At 50.8% G+C, this 21,644-nt stretch overlaps 1 protein-coding gene across 1 annotated transcript; it reads left to right on the top strand.

Annotated features, from left to right (window-relative positions):
* The first annotated feature begins 78 nt into the window (after positions 1–78).
* On the top strand, positions 79–20,992 carry AARS2 (alanyl-tRNA synthetase 2, mitochondrial). Its single transcript, XM_075412790.1, has 22 exons — positions 79–341; positions 612–800; positions 1,478–1,623; positions 3,546–3,740; positions 4,274–4,418; positions 4,867–5,012; positions 5,298–5,406; positions 6,000–6,038; positions 6,761–6,872; positions 7,429–7,556; positions 8,274–8,424; positions 10,273–10,442; positions 11,435–11,548; positions 11,956–12,096; positions 12,734–12,871; positions 13,270–13,379; positions 14,496–14,604; positions 18,219–18,341; positions 18,761–18,871; positions 19,724–19,807; positions 19,947–20,057; positions 20,439–20,992. The coding sequence occupies exons 1-22, from the start codon at positions 117–119 to the stop codon at positions 20,601–20,603; spliced, it is 2,961 nt and encodes a 986-aa protein (XP_075268905.1). The 5' UTR covers positions 79–116; the 3' UTR covers positions 20,604–20,992.
* Positions 20,993–21,644: the final 652 nt, after the last annotated feature.

Raw genomic sequence — 21,644 nt, 5'->3', positions numbered from 1 at the left:
CTCCTCCGCAGCCAGGCCCCGCGGCGGTCCTCCGCTATCCCGTCGGCCCCTCCGGCCGCCGCCTTTCTCCCCGCCCCTCCCGGAAGCCTCCGCGCCGCCTTCTGCCCTCGGCCGTGATGGCGGCGGCCGGGCGGGTGCGGGGGCGGGTGCTGCTGGCGGTGCCGTGGCGATGGCAGTGCAGCCCCCGCCGCGGGGGTGCCGGCTGCCCGCCGGCGGGGCAGGTCCGCGCTGCCTTCCTCCGCTTCTTCGAGGAGCGCCACGGCCACCGCCGCCTGCCCTCGGCCCCGGTGCGGCCCCGCGGCGACCCGAGCCTGCTCTTCGTCAACGCGGGCATGAATCAGGTGCTCCCTCACGGCTGCGGCCGGCCCACGGCTCCGGCTCTCCCCCGCCTGTGGCCTGTGTCCCCCCTGGGGGGAGGCGGCCCCGGGCCCCTGGGTGAGCCCCTTCATGGAGGTCTCCGGTAGCGGGGCGGGCTCCAGCAGGGGCTTGCAGTGCCGCTGCCCTCCCGGTCGCCTCTCGGAGCCGTTTCTGTGTTTGGGGAGCCCCAGGCGCAGCACCCCCCGGTCTGGTGGACATCTAGCAACAGCGGACGTCTCTGCCTTGGTTTGCAGTTCAAGCCCGTTTTCCTGGGCACGGCGCACCCCCGGAGCGAGCTGGCGGGGCACCGGCGGGTGGTGAACAGCCAGAAGTGCGTGCGTGCGGGAGGGAAGCACAACGACTTGGAGGATGTGGGTCGAGATACTCACCATCACACCTTCTTCGAGATGCTGGGGAACTGGTCCTTTGGGGATTACTTTAAGGTGAGGCAATAGGAGTGAGCCTTTTCCAGGGGGAAATGCTGCCTTTCTTTCAGAGCTGTGCCATAGTTCTGTGCTCTGGTGCCATAGGACTGTCTGCAGAAGGCATTTTGGTAAGCTCCAAATTATGTCCTGGAAGCTCTGTGGCCCGGAGCAGAGGTAGTCAGCTGGTGTGCTGAATCACTAAATGTGCCCCGCAGACTCACAGAAGTGTTCAAAGCTGTGAACCACAGGTAGGAGTCAAAGTTCTTTGTGTGGATGCCAGTGTCAACCATTTAGTATGGTGAAGAGAGGTTTCCAGTTCATTTGATGCTTGTTACTAGAAAGTTTTAAAAGGGAAGAAGGGTAAAAGATGCTAGTTGTTTTGCTAGTGAATACATTTTTTTCCTTGGAAAGGAAATAATCTGTGTAGCTCTGCTTGTAAGCATGTGTAGCATAGTAGACCATGCTGTGAGCCTGAGAGTCTCCCAACAATTTAGGAGTGTCAGTTTTCCACAGCAGCAGTGAGCTGTTCCACTCGCCTGATCCTTGTCCTGCTCTTTGTAATGCACCTTAAAACTGGAAAGGGAGAGAGCAGCTGAAATGAACTTCTTTGGTATTTGATTCCCATTCTAAGGAGCCTTCCTGCATTGCTCTGCATCCTGGATTACTGTGTTTTGTTTATTTTCCTGCCTGTTCAGGAGGAAGCGTGTAGCATGGCCTGGGAGCTCTTGACAGAAGTCTACGAGATCCCCAGAGATCGTCTCTATGTCACCTATTTTGGCGGAGACGCCTCCCTGGGGCTGAGCGCAGATGAGGAGTGCAGGGACGTATGGCTCCGGCTGGGGTAAGTGTTAGAGAAGAGGTGCTGACATTTCACTCTCCATTGTCTCCCATTTGCTTTTTAGTTGATGGGAATCAGACGTAGGGACTAAAAGTTGTGTTTTAAACTCATTTAATTTCTGGTCTGTTTGAGCTGCTAACAGTCAGCTGGGCTCCGAGTGCTCTGGGGCGCTTGACCTTTAAGCTGTTTCTCAATCTGGGGGGCTCTGTGCCTAAGATTGGCTGGCCTGGATGAAACGTGTGAAGGTTCTTTTACTTCCTCTCCCTCATGGGCTGTGGAGAGCAGAATCATAGAATGCTGTGGGTTGGAAGGGACCTTTAGATGGGACTAGAGGCCATCTAGTCCAACCCCCCTGCAATGAGCAGGGACATCTTCAACTAGATCAGGTTGCTCAGAGCCCTGTCCAACCTGGACTTGAATGTTTCCAGGGACAGGTGATTCAAAGATCCGGTAGGAAAAACCTAACAGTACAACGCATACTGTTCAGCAGGGATTCTTTATTGCGGCGCTGGGCACACGGGGGATTTCTCCTCCAAACGTGCGCACCAGAGACCCTGTTGCTTCAGGTTAAATACAATCACACACGTGAATATTCATTATATTTCTAGGAACTAATTAGCATATGTAAATATCTTTCATGCATGTCTGTTAGCATCTTTGGGTGGTCTTCGGGGGTCCCAAGATGAAGGCCCCTCCTCTTCATCACGCTGTTCACTGATTGACATTTGTTTCTGCGCAAACTCAGTTCCAGGATCACGTATATCATGTCCTTCAGGGTGTTTTGCTCCGGTCTTGTTGCTCTCTTGGTGCCTCCTTATCTCTGTAGCTTAGCGCATTTGCCCTCCCAAGGCCAAGCTGTCTGGAGTAGAATTATTTAGGAGTCTCTTTTATCCCACAATTATCCCAATTATTTGCTGAGAACCGAGACCACTTTTGTTTCACTTAAGTATTTTGTCTAACGACTAAGTGATAGCTTGTGCCCATGTCCTTCCACTACATTCCTTAATGAGAAAACAGGGATTAGTGTAACAGTTACATCGTTAGATCACTATGCATGCAGAAATACAAGTTACGGTACTAAAGACTACTAAAAACTAGAAAACATTAAGGCTTTTTGTTATAGTTTCACATTTCTTACAATCCCCTCTATCACAGGGCCTCCACTACCTCTCTGGGCAACCTGTTCCAGTTTTTCACTACCCTCATGGTAAAAAATTTCTTCCTTACATCTAGCCTAAATCTACCCTCCCTTGGTTTAAAGCCATTGCTCCCTGTCTTATCACAACAGGCCCTCCTGAAAATATTTTCCCCATCTTTGCTATAGGCCCCCTTCAGGTATTGGAAGGCTGCTGTAAGGTCTTCCCACAACCTTCTCTTCTCCAGGCTGAACAGCCCCAACTCTCTCCTATGAGGAAAGGCTGACAGGTGCTGCAGTACATTCTCCTCTGAAAGCTAGCAATGACTGCTTCAGCGTGAAGATAAAACAGTTGCAGAGAGCAGTGCTGTGCTTTGGGAGCTTGTTCCGGGCTGTATGTGGGCTTTGGACCTGAGGCAGCCAGCTCTGTGCTACTGTTGGTGTTCAGCCTTGTCTGCTGTGATCAGGTCTTGGCTCTGCTGGAATTCCCTCCAGGGAGGAAGCCAGCTCCACAGACCCAGCAGAGAGCCTGTCTCTGTCAGCAGGAGCCAGACGGAGTTTGCCAGCCATTCTGGGCAGTGAGTGGGATCGTGTCTGGTGTGGTCCAGCTTGTTCCTGCTGAGGAGAGTAATTGTGTGTGAACAGAAGCAAAGGAATCCTAATGTGTTTGATGGTTGAGTTTGCAGTAGGTAGAAAGGATTCCTCCCCTCCAACTTTCTCTGTGATCTAGGCTAGCACGTGCTTTGTGTGTGTGCCCCTGCGCTGCTACCTCTGTTGTTTGCCTTTCCAGGGTGCCTGCCAGTCACGTGCTTCCTTTTCCATTGAAGGACAACTTCTGGGAGATGGGGGACACAGGTCCCTGTGGTCCCTGCACAGAGATCCACTATGACCACGTGGGCGGTGGCAGAAATGCTGCGGCACTGGTGAACCAGGGCAGCCCTGATGTAGTGGAGGTCTGGAACCTGGTCTTCATGCAGTATAGCAGGTACCAGGCATCTGGTCTGGACTCCAGAGCTTTTCCCCCTTGTCTGACTCCAAAATCGTACCTGTATATTCCCAGACATCTCACGGCTTTCCAGGAGATGGCAGTGCAGGAGCAAGGAAGAAGCTGTGGAGATGTGTCCACTGTGGCTCTTGATCCCCATTGCTTTATTTGTCCTGTCCTCCTTCAAGCCCTGCTGCCTATTCTCCATCACTGCTGCGTCCCAGAGGCCTCTTGAGGTCTACAGCAGCACGGATGAACCTGCAGAAGAAGGCAGCCTTGGGCCCCTGTTCAGGAAGGACGTTCTTCCCTGCGTTACAGTCTACCCTGACTATCTGACAGTCAGATCCTGACTGCCTGATGGTGCTGAGGCAGGCTGCTCTTAGTATTGTCCCTGAGCTTCCTTTTGTTGGGTCACCCACTGTTTCCATCCCCTGTTACTCTCCCATCCTCTTTGAGTCACTTGCTCCTTTTCTTTGCCTCTGAACTGACCCTTCTTTGTCTTTTGCCTTTTATTTTTACTGACTGTCTGGCAGAGAGGTGGAGGGGAATCTGCTTCCCTTGCCACAGCACCACGTGGATACAGGAATGGGTCTGGAAAGGCTGGTAACAGTTCTGCAGAATAAACGCTCCAACTATGACACAGATCTCTTCACTCCCATCTTGGATGCCATTCACAAGGTGACGGTGCTTCCACTCAAAGTCACAGCTAAGCAAAAGCTCCTTGAATGCAGACTGCTTGTCTGGTAGCACAGTGCAGCCTTTTCTGCACATCATTGTGTGGTATTTTGAGACAGGAGGTATGTCCAGCCAGGTCCAGAGCTGCATTCTAGGGAAACTGGGGAGAATTCCAGGTTGGAAATCCACTGGGGTATCAGCACTGCTGATCTGTTTTTCCTCCAAAGTTTCTTAAATTCCTCAGTACCAGGGCACTGGCTGACCTGTCTTAGGTATGGAAGTCTTGGTATATAATGCTCTGGAAGCATTTAATGAGTACATCTTAGATGCACAAGGTTCAGAAGCAGTTGAGAAGCATGAAGTCAAGTGTAGCTGACTGCCTCTTGCATTGAAACTTTTCCTTCTGCAGCCATTAATTTCTTCTGATCTAGTTCCTTCCTTTCTCTTTTAGGGCTGCGGGGGGCCCAGATACCAAGGTCTGGTCGGGGATGCTGACATTGGGCGTGTGAATATGGCCTACCGTGTGGTGGCAGATCATGTGCGCACCTTGTGCGTGTGCATCGCTGATGGCATCTACCCAGGCTTCTCCGGAGCAGAGTAAGGACATGAAGAAATGACGTGGGGTGGAGGGAGTTAGGTCTAGAAAGGAATATGGACAGGCAGGGCAGAGGTTCTGGTGTGAGCCCAAGATAGGGAGTGCATGAGCTTTGGGGAGGCAGGAAGGTGAGAGCCTGGAGGAGGTCCTGATCTGCAGGCTTATCCTTAGATGGGTGTAGAGTGTGGGGAGTGGCTGGCCTGTGTCAATGGATCAGGCCAGAGGAGATGTGGGAGCTGGGCAGGGGTGCTCACGTGGCTGCCTGGGGAATCCTGCCCTGCTTTCAGACTGGTGCTGCGTCGGATCCTGCGCAGGGCTGTCCGCTTTTGCTCTGAAGTTCTTCATGCTCCACCTGAGCTCCTGGCCTCCTTGGTACCCACCGTAGTGGAAGTGCTGGTGAGTAAAAACTGCTGCAGTGGGGGTGAAAAAGAGTATCACACATGCACTATTCAGCCCCACATCCCTTTTCTGTACTCTATCAGGAGACAGTCTTGGAAGTAAATGAGCTCCAGGAGGGTGTATCTGGTGCTCTGTGTGACAGCGGTAAAAAGATCTCTTGTCTCCTGATCACTTGTGATGGGAGGGCATGGGAGCTAGTGTGATCAGCAGTACAGTCAGCACAAGTGAGCGTGTAAGTGCACGTTGTTGTTTCCTGAGGGCAGTGGCTTCCGAGCTGTCGTATCTGATTAAAGCCGTCTGAAATTGGTCCCTGTGAGTACTAACAGCATCCTAAAAGACAACACTTGCTTCCTGTTGTGAATGGACGTGTTTGCCAAGAGATGCTGTGCAGGGGCAACAGAGGCAGGTCACAGGGAGACAGCAAGGAGATGGCAGCTGTAAGCCCACGTGTGATTCTCCCCCTGTGCTGCTGTCACTGGGGCTTCCTTCAGTCTTCTGCCTGAGAAACCTCTGTAATGCTTGTGGCATGCTGTGAGATTCCCTGAGGAAGATGCTGAGGATGTTATCACTAACTGAGGCTCATTCCGCAGGGAGATGCCTATCCAGAGCTGAAGAAGAATGCAAACCAGGTGAGCAATGTGGAATCCCCTGGAGAGAAATCCCCTCTTTCGTTATCTTTGTGAGGCACTGGTCTGAGGGGTGGAAGTCAGCCCTTCCTTGGGACTTAGCTGGAGGAGTTTGCATAGCCTCCTCTGTAACTATGTTCTCATGGGTGGGCTGCAATGTGCTGGGAACATGTTTGTATCTTGGGCACAAGAAATATCTGTCGCAGAGTTCCTTGTGGGAGCTCCTTACCAGGGGCTGTTTCTGCTGGTATAAGGCAGCCATTGCTCTAAAAAATCCTAGGATAGCTCTGGAGGGGTGTTTTTTTAGTAAAAGTACAGCCTGTCCTAGCTTGGGTATCCTTTGTCCAAGGTGGATTGGTGATTTAAGGCTAGTCCCGACTTGCTTGTGCTGACAGCAACTGTGACAAGCAATTTCTCTGACTCTTCCAGCCATGCAATTTTAATTGGGTGACAGACATGAATGTCTGACAGGGAGCATTTGTCAGCCTCCAGCCTTCCCCAAGTGGGTGGTCAATATTTCCTTGACAGGAATGGTGATGGGAGGCTCAATGGCGCTGTTCAGTAATGCATCAGAGCTGTGTTGCGATGGATACTTAAAGAAAAAAAAGCTGGTTCAGTCAGACGCAATATCCCTGTTAGACACTTACTTTATTTGCTTTGAGCAGGGCTGAGCTGAGGAACTCCTTGAGTTGTTGTGGCTAACCCTTCTTCTGATCCTTGCGCAGATCATGGATATTGTCAATGAGAATGAGGCCGCTTTTCTGTCCTCCCTCGAGCGTGGGAGGCGCATCATTGAGCGGACAGTGCGGCAGATAGAGCCCTCCACAGACTTCCCGGGTGAGTCTCCCTCCTCTGACAAGTTGGACTTAGAGATGGTTTGATCCAGGTCCTCACAAGTCAAAACTAGTGGATGTCTGCCCCTGCCCCCCCCCCTCCCCCCCCACATGTTTTCAGTGACCTTCTAGCCCTGGGCAGAGGAGCAGATGTTACTCCTTTCTCCAGATTGCAGTTGTTTTCTAGTACTTAGTTCTCACAACAAATTAGGCACCAGGAAGGTCAGAAACATTCCCCTGCTGCTTTATTGACTGATTAGCTAGGCCCTTACAAGACATGGCTGAAAGAAGGATCTCAGGACTCAACCAGCTCAGCTGCCTGTCTAGATGTGCTGCACTGAATTTTAGCAGGGGTGGTGCTGTGGGTCATCATTAATACTCAGTCCCATACAGGAAGTGCACAGCTTCTCTTCACTTGCCCGTTGCCAGTGCAGTTGCACACAACAGAGGTGAATCCAGTTACCAAGGCACATGCTCGAGTGGTCCCGTCCAGGCAAATCTTGATATACCTTTGGTTTGTGTGTTCACACAGAGTTCATGTCCTTCTCTTTGTCCTACAGCTGAAATAGCCTGGTCTCTCTATGGGAATTTGGGCTTCCCTGTGGATCTGATTGACTTGATGCTTGAAGAAAAGGGAATCCATTTAGATTCAGCTGCTTTTAATGCACTTGTTATGGAGGATGCAAAGGTGAGAGGGATACCTGCCTTGTCAGAATTATTCAGAGCCTTCCCTCTCTCCTGTGAGCATGGAGGCAGAATTCCTTTTACTGCAGAGGCTCTTTGGATGCACTGCGTGGCCATGTGCCTTTTCCTTGAAGGGGAGGTGGGTCTGAAACAGCAGTGGGGTCACAATGCCTTTGCTTGTGGGTGTGGGACTGAGAAGTACTGGCTGGTGATTCTCTTCAGATCAGAATAGTGTTTCACGATGCTGACTTGCTGCAATGGAGGCTGTTATGTAGGTTGGGAGTGTCCTCTATCAGTCATGTAGTTCAACTCCTCACACAAAGCAGAGCAGCCCAAACAGCAAGTGATTTATGAAGAATTTACAAAATCTTGTTGGTCTCTGTAGTGCTGGAAGCCTTGCACTGCTGACCCTGTGCAGTAATCGTTTCAAGGCCTTGCTCTCCTGAGCTTTAACGGCCTGGAAGTTTCTCAGCTACACAGCGAGCTGTGCCAGCAGGGTTGTGTTAGCTGTTGCTTATGGCCTGCCTCAGGGCTAGCACTGGGTGGTATTGAGTGCTTGTGGGGTCTGAAGGAATGGGACTGGTTTAGCATCAGCCTAGCTGGGATCTAAATAAGCCTTTACCAGGTAGGTGGAGCAAGTTGTTCTAGCCTTATAGCTCCAGTTATCAGCTTGAGTACCCCCCAGTATGTCCCATCTAACTGTGCCTTTGCCGTGCTGCAGCGGAAGGCTGGTGGCCCACAGGCAGGACAGCTGGAGGACACAAACGTGCGCCTTGATGTACACTCGCTGGCTCAGCTGCAGCGCGACAGTGTGCCTGCTACTGATGACTCCCCAAAGTACGCCTACACGCTTGGGCAGCACGGGCAGTATGGTAAGTGGCCAGGTCCCATCTGTAGGACAAGCTCTGCCTGGGGGTGCTGGAATTCCTCACAAGACTGCTTTTACTGCCTAGCTTCATGCATGCAGAACATGTGCTTTGTGGTTCAAACCTGTCCACCTTGCTGACGCATCTTTTCTCTGGCCTGGCACCTCACCTCAAAGTAGGTGCTTTTCTTACTGCTGTTGGTGTACTAGGAAGGCTCTGGGCTGCTGACAAGTCTGTGAGCTGTGGGTTGGTATTACTGTGCGGTGGTGAAGCAGGGACTGTTCATTCCTGCTGGAGATGAGTCTGTCCCCAGCAATTAGGCTGCTGGGTGTGAGTGTTAGGGAGAATGAAGAATAATTATGCAAAGGGTTTAGGTGGTTGTCCAAAACGGTGCACTTGCTGTTTCTTTGGCAGACCACTAGATGCCAGTGCAGGCTTTTTGTCATTTGGGGTAGCTGGGGTTGCTGATGCTCTAGGGAAAGCATAAAGCTAAACCACAGAGAGTAAGAGGTGATATGGCTGTCACAAATAATTAGAGATAGCTGTGTACGGCCAGCTCCCTCTTACCCAGTGTTGCTGGTAACAACCCACGCTAAGCAGAAGGTGAGGCAATTCAAGCTATATATACTATGGCAAGAGCACAATGAAGGAAAAAAGTCCAGCAGTGACATTGGCTGAAATCTCTAAGCTAGCACTGTCCCACCTCCTCAATTTCTGAATCACAGAATAATTCAGGTTGGAGGGGATGTCTGACTGTCCAATCTCTTGATCAAATGAGCATCAGCTTCACAGTTGGATCAGGTTGCTCAGAGCCTTGTCCATTTAAGTTTTCATTGTCTTGAACACAGATCTCACAGCCTTTCTATTCCCCATTCTTTATCACTCGATGTGAAAAGTTGGGGGTTTTTATCTTTATGTACAACCAGAGTTTCCTCTACTCTAGATGTAGTCTCACAAATGCTAAACAAGGGTGAATAATCACTTTCTTCAACCTGCTGGCTATGTTTATGTTCATACAGCCCAGCAGGCAGTCAGCCTTCCTTGCTGGAAGGGTACCCTGATGACTTGTGTTCAGCTTGCTCGTGAGGACCCCAAGATTTCTGTCACTCCATTTCTGCAGGCTGCTGAGATGTCTCTGAAAAGCAGCCCTGCTCTTCAGTGCATCAACCAATCCCCACCAATTCATTGCCATACACAAGCAGGATATAGATACAATCCACTCTTGTTGTGGGTAGTCATTAATGAAGATGTTAAATGATGTTGGCCCTAATATCAGCTGCCAAGTAGCTCTACTAGTAGCTGAATGTCAGTTGACCGTTGAGCTGTTGAGCAATTGTCTATGGGGCCAGCTGCCCAGTCAGTTATATACCCACCTTAACGTCCACCTGTCCAGTCCATATTGCCTGAATTTGGCTTCAAGGAGCCTACAGGAGAGTGTGTTGGAAGCTTGCTGCATCAAAGGAAGGTGACATCCCTGTCTTCCCTTGTCCACCAAGTCTGTCATCTCTTCATAGAAGGCAAGCAGGTTGGCCAAGCATGCAGTGTAGCAAGATGCAGATGTGTCCATGCCACAGCTTGTTGTATTAGGCTCATGTGGAGCCAGATTGGGCATCCATGCCTGCTTACCTGCTAGTCAGCAGGTCTGTCACTAAGTGAGGGGTGACTTAGTTCTAAATGACAGATTCTTTGTCCTTTCTGCCAGTACCTGTTTCTCTTCTATTGAGGTGAAGGAAGATGCCAGCTTTCAGCATAGACTGGGTGTTGGCAGGGTTGGCATGAGGAAGTGACCCCTCCTTTCATGTTGCAATCTGACAGGGTGTATATGCTAATTGCTGCCATCTTCTTCCCCAACAGAGTTCAGCCCATGCCAGGCCACTGTCCTGATGCTATACAAAGATCAGTCTCTCCGGAAGGAGGTTGGGGCAGGGCAATGCTGTGGTGTCATCTTGGACAGGACTAACTTCTATGCGGAGCAGGGCGGGCAAGCCTCTGACCAAGGCTACATGACACGCTTAGGACAGCAGGTAAGACCCTTTGCTGCCTGAACCCAAGGCAGCCGTGGATACTGAGGCCAGGCAGACTTCCTCAAGTGATGGACTGGTTTACTGTGTTAATTTGCAAGCTGCTGACTCTCGACAGTTCCCTTGGCTTTGCATCAGGGTTGGTAGGATGAGGGAGAAGCAGCAGTAACTTTGGAGGTGTAGTTGCTGCACTGGTTGTCTCTCTCAGCCCTTTGTAATTTATTTTTGCTGGGGAAGACTGTGAAGTCATCTTGGGTCTCCATTCAATGTGCTGCACTCTCACCAGCTGGAGTTGCTGATCAGAGAGTCTAAGAGCTGAGTAACTTATCTCTGTCCAGTCCTAGGTGACTGCGGGCAGTGCCCAACCTGAGACACAGTGCAAAAACTCTTTATCTCTCCCAAATTCATCAGTGAAGACTTCCACCTCTGCAGCATGTTCTTTCAAGCTTGGCAGAGGGAGAGCTTTGATACTCTCCTAGGAAGTTACATGGGGTACAGCTTTTTCTCCCTCACACACTCCAGCTCTGGAGAATCACCCCTGGGCGTTTATACTGCCTTTTTAGCCTTGCAGAATGTGATAGTGCAGTGCTCAGCACTTCTCCCCAAGCTGAAGCAGGGGATCAAGTTCCCCTTGCAAGCCCACTGAGGCAGAAATGGCACCTTGGATGCCTGAGGCAGGTGCCTTGGCACCTGCTGTCCATTTTCTCGTGGACAAGCATCCTTGTTAGGAAAATTCATCACCACGGGTGGTGTTGCTGCTGCTCCACTGCAAGCTGGCAGCCTCAACGTGTTGCACAGCTAGTGGCTGGGTGCAGGGCAGGTCTGAGGCACTCTGGTTACATCTGCAGTAAGCTTGTCTGTGCTTTTCCCACCCCATCCCTGTCTTTTAGGGATCAATGGGGGATGTGTTTCCCAGCTGGATCAAGCAGACACCTAGCACAGGTCTTGGGATGTTCCCTGTGTCCTAACTCATCTTTCTGTCTCTCTCTACTCAGGATGTGCTCTTCCCTGTAAAGTCAGTTCATCTCTCTGGTGGTTACGTGATCCATGAGGTCACTGCTGTGGAAACTCTGAGTGCTGGGGACCAAGTGCAGCTGTTTGTGGATGAGGTGATAACTCACTGCTCTTAACCTTTCCTAGCCTTGCTTTGAGAGTCTTGTGATGTCCTGAGTAATCTGGGCACAGCAGAGCCTTGTCTCTTGTATTCCTGAGACTGCTCTTCATTGTGGTGTGCAGTAGGAAGGAGGCCTCCCAAGTCACTCTGTACTCTTCTGTAAGCCATTGGTCTGTCCAGAAGTATCCAGCCTTTGCTGTTTCACAGAGGTGATCCCGTGGGAAAAGAATTTAGATCTGCTCTGTGACATAAATTAACCTGACAGCTATGCTTCCGATTGCTTTTCGTTCCATCTTCTCCCATCCTCTCACATGCGGCCTTTCCCATATCTCTTCATGCCACCCCCTGCTTCCCTGAGCTGTGGAGAACCAGCACTCCCTGCCAACTTGTCTGTGCTTTCAGGCCCAGCGGCTGGCCTGCATGACGAACCACACCGCTACCCACCTGCTGAACTTTGCGCTCCGCCATGTCCTGGGTGACAACACGGAGCAGCGAGGGTCCCATGTGACCGCAGAGCGGCTGCGCTTCGACTTTGATGCCCAGGTGACTCTGGACTTCTATTTTCTTGTTCTCAGCAATACCAGCATCCCAGTACTGGCCTTCTCTCCAGGGATTTTTCTCCTCTTACCATAATCTTTCCTTTAGAGTCGGGTCACATTTTATCTCGGCAATGAAACTTGGCCCTCTCAAGGTGACTGGCTTGGTTTTGTATTGACCTGACTCTGAGGAGGGCGTGCTCAAGGAAGGAGTAGAGATCAGGAGGATAAGGTTTAGCAAAGCTAATGGGCATGGGCCTGACAAGTAGTCTAAAGGGATCTCTGACCAGAGACAGCTGTGGCACGTGTCTGATGTCTGCTGGTCATCCAGGTGAGAGGGGTTGGGAAGTGAAAGCAGTTGGGTCAGGCTGAGCCCTGGCCCTGGTAACCTGTCACTCATTGCAGCATCTCTCTTGAAGAGTTTGATTGGTGCTCTTGGATCAAAAATCCTTATCCTTTGTGGAAGGAGGGGATGGGAGGGTCATGGTTCTCACAACTCCGTTTTCCAAGTAGGGAAGATGAGATGCAGGGGGGAGAGTGGTGCACCCAAGATGAGCTGCTGGGACGCCCTGCCCCAGTTCTCCCTCCTTTGCTCTCTACTTTTCAGGAGGCTTCTCCTGAAGGTGCTTGATTTACTTCCTCAGGGCCCTGTGACTGTGGAGCAGCTGCAGCAAGTGGAGCAAGTGGTCCAGGATGTGATCAAACGAAATGAGGTTGTGCATATGGCTGAGGTCCCCCTCACACTGGCAAGAAGAGTTCAGGGACTTCGTGCAGTTGATGAGGTATGACAGGGCACATCTTTATGAGCCTTCTTTATCAGCAATCATTTGAGTCACAAGAGATGTTGGTACAACAGGTTTCAGCAAAAGAATTGACTCCCAAAACTCAGGAAGGAAACTAGGACAGAGGTGAGGTCTCAGGAGCACTGTGTTGTAGAAGAGGAGGCTGGTGATGCATAGGCTTCCTACTAATTTCTTTGGACCAAAAGCTTGTAGAGTCACCCAATTGTTCCTTTCTCCCCATCATGGCTGGTTGTAGGGGAGAAGCAGTGCTGCCCCTGACTTTGGAGCTACTCTAGAATAGGGGAGAAGTGAGGCAGAGACCTGAAGCCATGCAGTTAGTCTGTAAGTGCCCCTGAAGGACCGTGGTGTTAGCTGCTGATCCCTGTCTCCTCTGTCAGGGGTATCCAGATCCAGTGAGGATAGTGTCCCTGGGGGTCCCTGTGGAGAGTGTGCTGACCTGCGACTCTGAGGCTGCAATGCAGACCTCTGTGGAGCTCTGCTGTGGGACGTAAGTGACTTTGACTTGCAGTCAGGTGTTTTTGTGGGCACTGGTGGCTGAGATAGACATTCTTGCAAGCTCCACTCCCTGTCCCTGTACTAATAAGTTTCCTCTCCGAAAAGATCTCGTGAGGGCAGGATGGGCTACTTACAAAGCTTTGGAAGTCCCAGGGTGAGGAAACTTCAGTGAAATGCAAAGCATTTTTCCTTGCTGAAACCAGCCTGAAGCTGCAGGGCACCAGCAGTGTGGGAAAGAGTGGTGTGGCCTGTCACACCAGGAGTTACAGGGCTTTGGCTTTAAGGTTGTGGGCGGGCTGGGGACCCAGAAGGAGACTCTAAGACAGTTGTGAGATCTTGAGACCACTCTGATTATTTTAATCAGTTATCTTTGTCCTCTTCTGCTTTTAGCAGTAATGAGGGTAGAAGAGTTAATCAATATTAGGACAGTGCTGGCACAAAAAAAACCCAGGAACAGATTGGTCTTTGAGCAGATACAGCTGAAAATGATTTCATGACTAGAAACTTGCTCATTTTTGTGTGAGTAGTGGGACAAGAAACTGCATGGGAGTGGAGGTGATAAATTCTTGTGAAGCTGTCTGAAATTATTATTTGTGGTAACAGAACATAAGACACTGTAGTTTTCATATCCACTGTTGAATAGCCAAGAAGGAAAGGGCAGGTTATAGCTGCCCTGTGGTTGCACAGCTGCCCTGTGACTAGAGTCTACTGACCAGTCTTTAAGCTGGCCTGACAAGAGAGTGGTGGAGTTGGAGGAAAAAATTGCTTTCTACGAGGTTCAGTAGTAGCTGAGTAGAAGAGAAAAATCCCACTTCATCCCACTGGTGAAGGAAAGGGGAGGAAAGCAAGGCAGAACTTGGCTGCTATGTGCCATTTGGCAGCAGCGTGCTGGGCAGGTAGCACAGAGGTTCCTCTGGAGTAGCCTCAACTCTGCTGTTTCTTGCCTGACAGGGTGCCATCAGGTTTTTAGGGGTAGGAAAGGATTGAAGCTATTGGAAATGGGGAGGGAATGCTGGACTTGAGACTTGTCTGAAAGGAAAGCAGGCTTCTTGATTTCTGTTCCCAGAGAGCAGCTTGTTTTCTTTCCTGTTCTCTGCTGACTTTGCAGGCACCTTCTACAAACAGGAGCTGTGGAAGACCTGGCCATCATCAGTGAGCGTCAGCTTGTTAAAGGGATTAGCCGTGTCATCGCAGTGACAGGGGGACAAGCCAAACAGGTAAGAAAGGAAGAACTGAGGTTTCTGCCATGTCAGGGCAATGCCAGAAGGACCCGACTTTGTAGGTTCCTGCACAGACAATTAGCTTCCCCATGCTTCGGCTGGAGCCTCCCTGCCGTGCCTGATCTGGTTTTCTCCTGCACCCCTGGACTCAATTCTGCTGCCATACATCACTAATCACCTCCACTCCCCCATCCTAGTCTTCTGTCTCCTTGGTATTTGTTCCTCACCTCAGACCTCCTTTTCCAAGATAAGAACTTGGCACAAAGTGTCAGGAAGCCTCTGGACTATAAATTTCAATCTCCAGGTAGGTATTTAAAGGTGTGATCCTTTGTGCTTTGGTTTCACCTCCTGCCTGTCACAGTTGGATTTGCACTTTATGATTACAGGGCTCTGGCCTCATTCTTACAGCCTTTTTGCTGCTTTAGTCTGTTTTCTGCTAAACTGTGGTTCTGGTCTGACTGGGTCTGTATAAAAAGTAAGCAACCTACTATTGCGTCCATGAGGTCGCTCTGTCCTTTGAATATCTGGAAGTGTCAGCAGCCTTGCAAGCCTGCACACTTCCTTTAAGGCTGCAATCAGAAGAATGACTGACTCACTGTCAGTGAAACTGGGAAGACTAAAGGCAAAGCCCACCCCTGCAAATCTGTTGCTTTTTGGCCAGCTGTCCCCTGTGCATCTGTGTCCCTAGCAAGACTTTTCCTCGTGCAGAGGAATGAAAAGCTGCGGGGCACATCTGCACGCTTTGCTGGAAGTGCTGACCTGGAGAGCCCCCGAAAGGAGCTGTGTGCATGTGCTAATCGGACAAGGGAGACTGCAGACATGAGGGAGTGACCTGAAACAAGGGATGTGTATCCTAGCTAGGCAGAGTAGTCCTCACTGTCCACATCTTTATTCAAGGACCTACTTGGAGGAATCCTGTGGGTTAGGGCTCTAGTCAGCAGGGGGATCCAAGAGAGCTGGTCGCTATTTAAGCATCACTTCATGCTCAGGATTGGTGCATCTCCATGAGTAAGGAATCTAGCAAAAGAGGCAGGAGACCTATGTGGATGAGCAAGGAGCTTCTAGAGAAACTCAGATGGAAGAGAAAGGTCTATAGAATGTGGAAAGAGGGACAGGCCACTTGGGAGGAATACAGGAACGTTGTCAGAGCATGCAGGGAAGCAATGAGGAAGGCTAAGGTCCACCTGGAGTTAAATCTGGCAAGGGATGTCAAAGACAACAAGAAGGGCTTCTTCAAGTACATCAACAGCAAGCGGAAGACTAAGGAAAATGTGGGGCCGCTGCTGAATGAGGTGGGTGCCCTGGTGACAGAGAATACAGAGAAGGCAGAGTTATGGAGTACCTTCTTTGCTTCAGTCTTTACTGCCAAGGCTGGCCCTCAGGCATCCCAGTCCCTGGAGGTGAGAGAGGAAGCCTGGAGAAAGGAAGACCTTTCCTTGGTTGAGGGGGATTGTGTGAGAGATCATCTAAGCAAACTGGACATCCACAAATCCATGGGTCCCGATGGGATGCATGGACGAGTGCTGAGGGAGCTGGCAGATGTCATTGCTGAGCCACTCTCCATCTTTGAAAGGTCCTGAAGAACAGGAGAGGTGCCAGAGGACTGGAGGAAAGCCAGTGTCACTCTAGCCTTCAAAAAGGGCAAGAAGGAGGACCCAGGAAGGCCAGTCAGCCTCACCTCCATCCCTGGAAAGGTGATGGAACAGCTCATTCTGGAGGTCACCATTAGGCAAGTGGAGGAAACAAAGGTTATTGGGAGTAGTCAACATGGATTCACCAAGAGGAAATCATGCTTGACCAATCTGATAGCTTTCTATGATGGTATGACTGGCTGGGTAGATGAGGGGAGAGCAGTGGATGTTGTCTACCTCGACTTCAGCAAGGCTTTTGACACTGTCTCCCGTAACATCCTCCTAGGGAAGCTCAGGAAGTGTGGGCTGGATGAGTTGACAGTGAGGTAGACTGAGAACTGGCTGAATCGCAGAGCTCAGAGGGTTGTCATCAGCAGTGCAGAGTCTAGTTGAAGGCCTGTAACTAGTTGAGTTCCCCAGGGGTCAGCACTCAGCCCAGTCATGTTCAACTTACTCATCCGTGACCTAGATGAAGGGATAGAGTGTACCCTCAGCAAGTTTGCTGATGGCAGAAAACTGGAAGGAGTGGCTGATACACCAGAAGGCTGTGCTGCTGTTCTGTGAGACATGGACAAGCTGGAGAGTTGGGCAGAGAGGAACCTGATGAAGTTCAACAAGGGCAAGTGCAGGGTCCTTCATCTGGGGAGGAACAACCCCATGCTCCATTACAGGCTTGGGGCAGACCTTCTGGAGAGCAGCTCTGCAGACAGGGACCTGGGAGTCCTGGGGGGCAAGTTAACCATGAGCCAGCAGTGTGCCCTTGTTGCCAAGAAGGCCGATGGTATCCTGGGGTGCGTTAAGCTGAGTGTGGCCAGTAGGTCGAGGGAGGTTCTCCTCCCCCTCTGCCTTGCCCTAGTGAGGCCCCATGTGGAGTACTCTGTCCAGTTCTGGGCTCCCCACTTCAAGAAAGATGAGGAGCTACTGGAGAGAGTCCAGCAGAGGGCTATGAAGATAATGAGGGGACTGGAGCATCTCTCCTACAAGGAAAGGCTGAGGGAGCTGGGCTTGTTCAGCCTGAAGTAGAGAAGGTCGAGAGGGGACCTTATAAATGCTTATAAATATCTTAAGGGTGGGTGTCAAGAGGATGAGGGCAGACTCTTTTCAGTAGTGCCCAGCAACAGGACAAGGGACAGCGGGCACAAATGGAAGCATAGGAAGTTCCGTCTGAACATGAGGAAGAACTCCTTCACTCTGAGGGTGACAGAGTACTGGAACAGGCTGCCCAGAGGGGTTGTGGAGTCTCCTTCTCTGGCGATATTCAAAAACTGCCTGGATGCGGTCCTGTGCAGCCTGCTGTAGGTGACCCTGCTTCGGCAGGAGGGTTGGACTAGATGACCCACAGAGGTCCCTTCCAACCCCTACCATTCTGTGATGTTTTTGTATATATTCTCTGCTGTCCTGGTCGAAAATCTTGCAGGGCCATCATGGACACAAAGATCCAGCACAGACAAAACGCTCCAAACCATAAGGATTGTCAGTGATGAAAAAAGCTTGTATTAGCTTTTTTTATTAATAGTAGCATTAGTGTTTGGGAAAGCAGTAAGAAATACACTAAGATCAGCTGAACTCAGGAAATGTGCTTGAACAGCTGATGAGGTTTCTTTAGTTTTGGTGTTTCTTTTGTCAGTCAGTAGTTTCAAGGTTGCATTTGCTAATGACAAAAGAGCACTAAGAAGTAAGCAGGGCTCCTTATTCTTTTTCATTGAAATCCTGATGATTTGGTGCAAGATACTGAGGAAACATAAATGCTCGACAGCTTGGTCCCCTGGGTGTGACCATCTAGCATTGGTTGCAGATTGAGAGAGGAACATTCTCTTTCAGAGTCTCTTTGGGACAGTTGTTCTTAAAGCCTCTGTAGGTGTGTTTCCACTGGATCCTGAGCAGCACTTCAGTGTTTATGACCGTACTGCCTCCCTGCTTCCTCCATCTCTGCTCATTTTTTCTGTTGCTGCATTTGAAGCATTTTCTTTGTCTCTCCAGGCCCGGGAAGTAGGCCAGTGCTTGGCTATGGAAGTGGACTCTCTCTCCCTACGAGTGAAGCAGAGGAGCACTTCCATTCCTGAGATGCAGAACCTCTCCAAAGAAGTGGGACAGATGACCAAAGTAAGGATTACATGCTTGTACAGAAAGATCTCCTCATGAGCGCTATACAGTTGAGGCACAGAACATCTTACCGTGGTCAACAGCAAGGGGAAGTTGCTACCTGCTCTTGCCTCTGGTCACAAAGATTTCTGCCAGTGTCTAGGTACCTCTGTTGCAGATGACCTGCTGCCAGATGGAATGTGGGAGAAGGCAGTGGTGGGGAAGGTAAAGCAGTGAAAAAGGGTTCACAGGCTTTTCCTCAGGCTTTAGATGCCCAGCTGAAAAGAGAAAGCTACGCGACACAGTGACTGGCTGGCCTGATCACATAGGGGTACAGGAGGGTTTGGGAAGAGGCCAGGCTCCAGCCTGACCTCCCAGACAACTAGCAGTTTGTGTCTAGGTACAATTCAGTGTCATTAATGCAGGAAAATGTCTTGCAGGTGGTGGCTAGCATTGCAATGCCCCAGTGGCAAAGAAAACAACTACAAACCATCCTCAAAGCACTACAGCGAACAGCCAACACGGCCATCAAGAAGCTGGAGGTGCAGCAGGTACTGTGGTAGCACCACACTCATGTGCAGCCTGCTGATAGCTGTGTGACGTACACCAGTGGACGTGGTGTCTGTCGCACTTCACAACCACTCAGTCACTAGGGTCCTGTTAGGAAGCAGAAGAAAGCGGGTACAATCCCACACGGTGCAACACAAATCTTGTGTTGGGTTGATTTCACTGGCATTAATGAGGGCCATCATGTCAAATGAAGTGACTGGGCTTTTGGCACCTGCAGAATCCCCATGTGTATCTGCCTGTGAGGATGGAGAGCCCCATACCAGCATTTTTTGCAGGCACCAGCAGGCAGGCATCACCTCCCTGTTTATACATGGAGAAGGTGAGATGCCCCTGACGGTGGGCTTTACAAGGTTGTACAGTAAGACAGCGGTAGGGCAGAGCCCCTTTCCCAGCCTTACGGATATTGCTGTGGCTTCCCGCTGCATTTGTGTTCTGCCAATTTACATTAAAAGCCCTTTGGAAATGCTTATTGGTGACTTGGTATTCTCAGCAAGAGCTATCCTTTTCTTAAAAACATCTCACCCTAGGAGCCTTGCTGAGACAGGTGCCAGTGTGTAGCTCCAGGAGAGAGGCAGGGACCAAACAGGTGGCTGTCCGGTCACTTTTGACAGGGTTCATCTCTGCTTGCTTTTGCGAAAGGAGGGCTGTACAGGTCTCCATGTGGAGATTTCAGTCTACCAGTCTTAGTTTGATTTCTGCTACCATACATCTCCCCTCTGTCCCACAGAGCAGCACTTCCATTCCCTGTGTATGTATGTCGCATGCATATATCCCCGCCCAGCCCACCCTGTGTCACCTGTAGCCCTTCAAGTGCTGTGTGTTTCCTCCTCCAGGCTGAAGAGAAGGCACGAAACCTGCTAGCAAAACATTGCAACCAACCTGTCATCATTGATACCGTCCCAGCTGACTCCCTCTCTGTGAGTAATCCACATTACTTGTTGGCTCAGCGGTACCTCAGGTGCTGCATACAGCAGGAGGGAGCTGCTGGGCACGTTTTCTGCTACATGCCAGCCTCCTCTGCTGTAGCCTGACCCCTCTTCTCCCTGCCTCACCTAGATCCTGATGAAGGTAGTGAACCAGCTGTGTGACAAGTCTCCTGGCACATCAGCCCTGCTGCTCAGCCCTCAGGCTTCTGGTGAGGTGCTCTGTGCCTGTCAGGTGTCCAAGGTGAGCAAAACCCTGGTGGAGATGCAGGGAACCTGCCTGCAAAGGGGAACAGGACCTACTGCTCAGCAGGTCCCAGCTGAGGCTTTTCCTGGGATTCTGCCCAGTGTTGGTGGTTAACCATGCAGGGGTAGGACCCAAGATAACCATACTGGGACCAGATATGCTTTCAGTCTTTGGGCATAGATATCCCTGGATCCTCCAGGCCGTGTTTGCCGCGGGGCAGGACACGCCATTAAAATGTGAGCTCAGCCTTTGCCATCCTCGCAGTCACGACTGCCTCAGGTTCGTGAGGGCGCAGTCTGGGTGAGGAGAGAACATTGTTACCTTTCTGCCTCCCGAGTGCTCCACAGTCCGAATTACTTTGCTCTGTCTCTTCTGCAGAGTTGCCTCCCGGTGTTCTCCGCTGCTGACTGGGCCATGGCTGTCTGTACGCAGATGGAAGGGAAGGCAGGAGGCTCTCCTGTCGTCGCTAAGGGCAGTGGAAATGCCAAGGGCATGCAGGGAGCCCTGACTACTGCACTGGAGTTCGCTCAGAGTAAACTCTGAAGTAACTGTGATGCCTTGGTGGCAGGACAGCTGTGTGCAGCCCAGCTGCAAGCTGTGTGGGCACTTGATGCAGAGCACGTGTTATACTCTGCTGATCTGAAGGTTTAGCCGCTCCCACACTGAACATTGCTGCAACCACTGCATTGATCATTTGGCTTTTGGCCATCAGGGATCAGCAGAGACCCCGCTCCTGATCCCACTGCCAGAATGACGCTGCCTGTTCTCAGCGTGGAGATCCGGGGATTGAGCTTCAGCAAGCACCAGTTGCAGCAGCAGATCCTGCTTTTGGAACAGTGCAGTTCTTGCCACAAGACCAGCACCCAGAGGCTCCGTCAGAGCGTGGGAAGATGGTACCGTGTTATCCTAAAGCCATTAAATGGTAGAGAGTGTTTGATCCTCTGATGCTTCTTGTTAGCTGCATCTTCCCCCTCCCCTGCGGCTCTGTTCTGGCAAAGGGGTTTATTCTGTCCCTGCAGCCCCACAAGCCAGCATGTGCTCTTGTAACCAGCCCAGTCCTACTGCAGAGCTCAGGACACCCATCTGATTAAAAATGCTACTACAGTTCAGAGAAGGGGAGAGAAGTCCTGTCCCCACCTGCAGGCTGAGCTTTTTCAGCCTAGGCTTTTAGGCAGTGCAACGAGTAGTGCTAAAGCCAGTCCTCGGTACTGAAGCACGGAGGGAACAAAATCATCCCAGCCTCTACCTCTTTGCTTTGGATGAATATTCTTAGCCTTGTTTCCTCCTGCCGCGTCCTTGTAACTCCTCCTTTCTCGCACTGCCTCCTGGCTTCTTACCAGCACCTACCTAAAAACCACCCTGGATTTGGCGAGTTGGGGTGAACAGGAACTATTGCTGTGTTGCAGCGTGGAACTCCCTGCAGCTGAACACTTAGCCTTGAGGTGAGCAGGTCTCCCTTCTAAACTGGCCGCTCTTCACAAGTGCTAGCAGATCCAGCAAACTCAGCTCATAAAGATGTTTTAGACTTTATTGTTAGTGATGTCTAGAGCTCTTACCTGAAATAATGGTGCTTTGGCTACTGTA

The sequence above is a fragment of the Opisthocomus hoazin genome, chromosome 2 (genome assembly GCF_030867145.1).
Source record: "Opisthocomus hoazin isolate bOpiHoa1 chromosome 2, bOpiHoa1.hap1, whole genome shotgun sequence".
NCBI lineage: Eukaryota > Metazoa > Chordata > Aves > Opisthocomiformes > Opisthocomidae > Opisthocomus > Opisthocomus hoazin.
The sequence above is the reverse complement of the archived record's forward strand: the minus strand, read 5'-3'. Positions and strand labels throughout refer to the sequence as shown.

Bases quoted from the DNA above. Each gene is read 5' to 3' on its own strand.
- AARS2 (XM_075412790.1), top strand. From the start codon at position 117: ATGGCGGCGGCCGGGCGGGTGCGGGGGCGGGTGCTGCTGGCGGTGCCG. The intron at 12,097-12,733 runs GTGACTCTGGAC...TTACTTCCTCAG, and splicing joins GCTTCGACTTTGATGCCCAG to GGCCCTGTGACTGTGGAGCA. The intron at 19,808-19,946 runs GTGAGTAATCCA...TGCCTCACCTAG, and splicing joins TCCCAGCTGACTCCCTCTCT to ATCCTGATGAAGGTAGTGAA.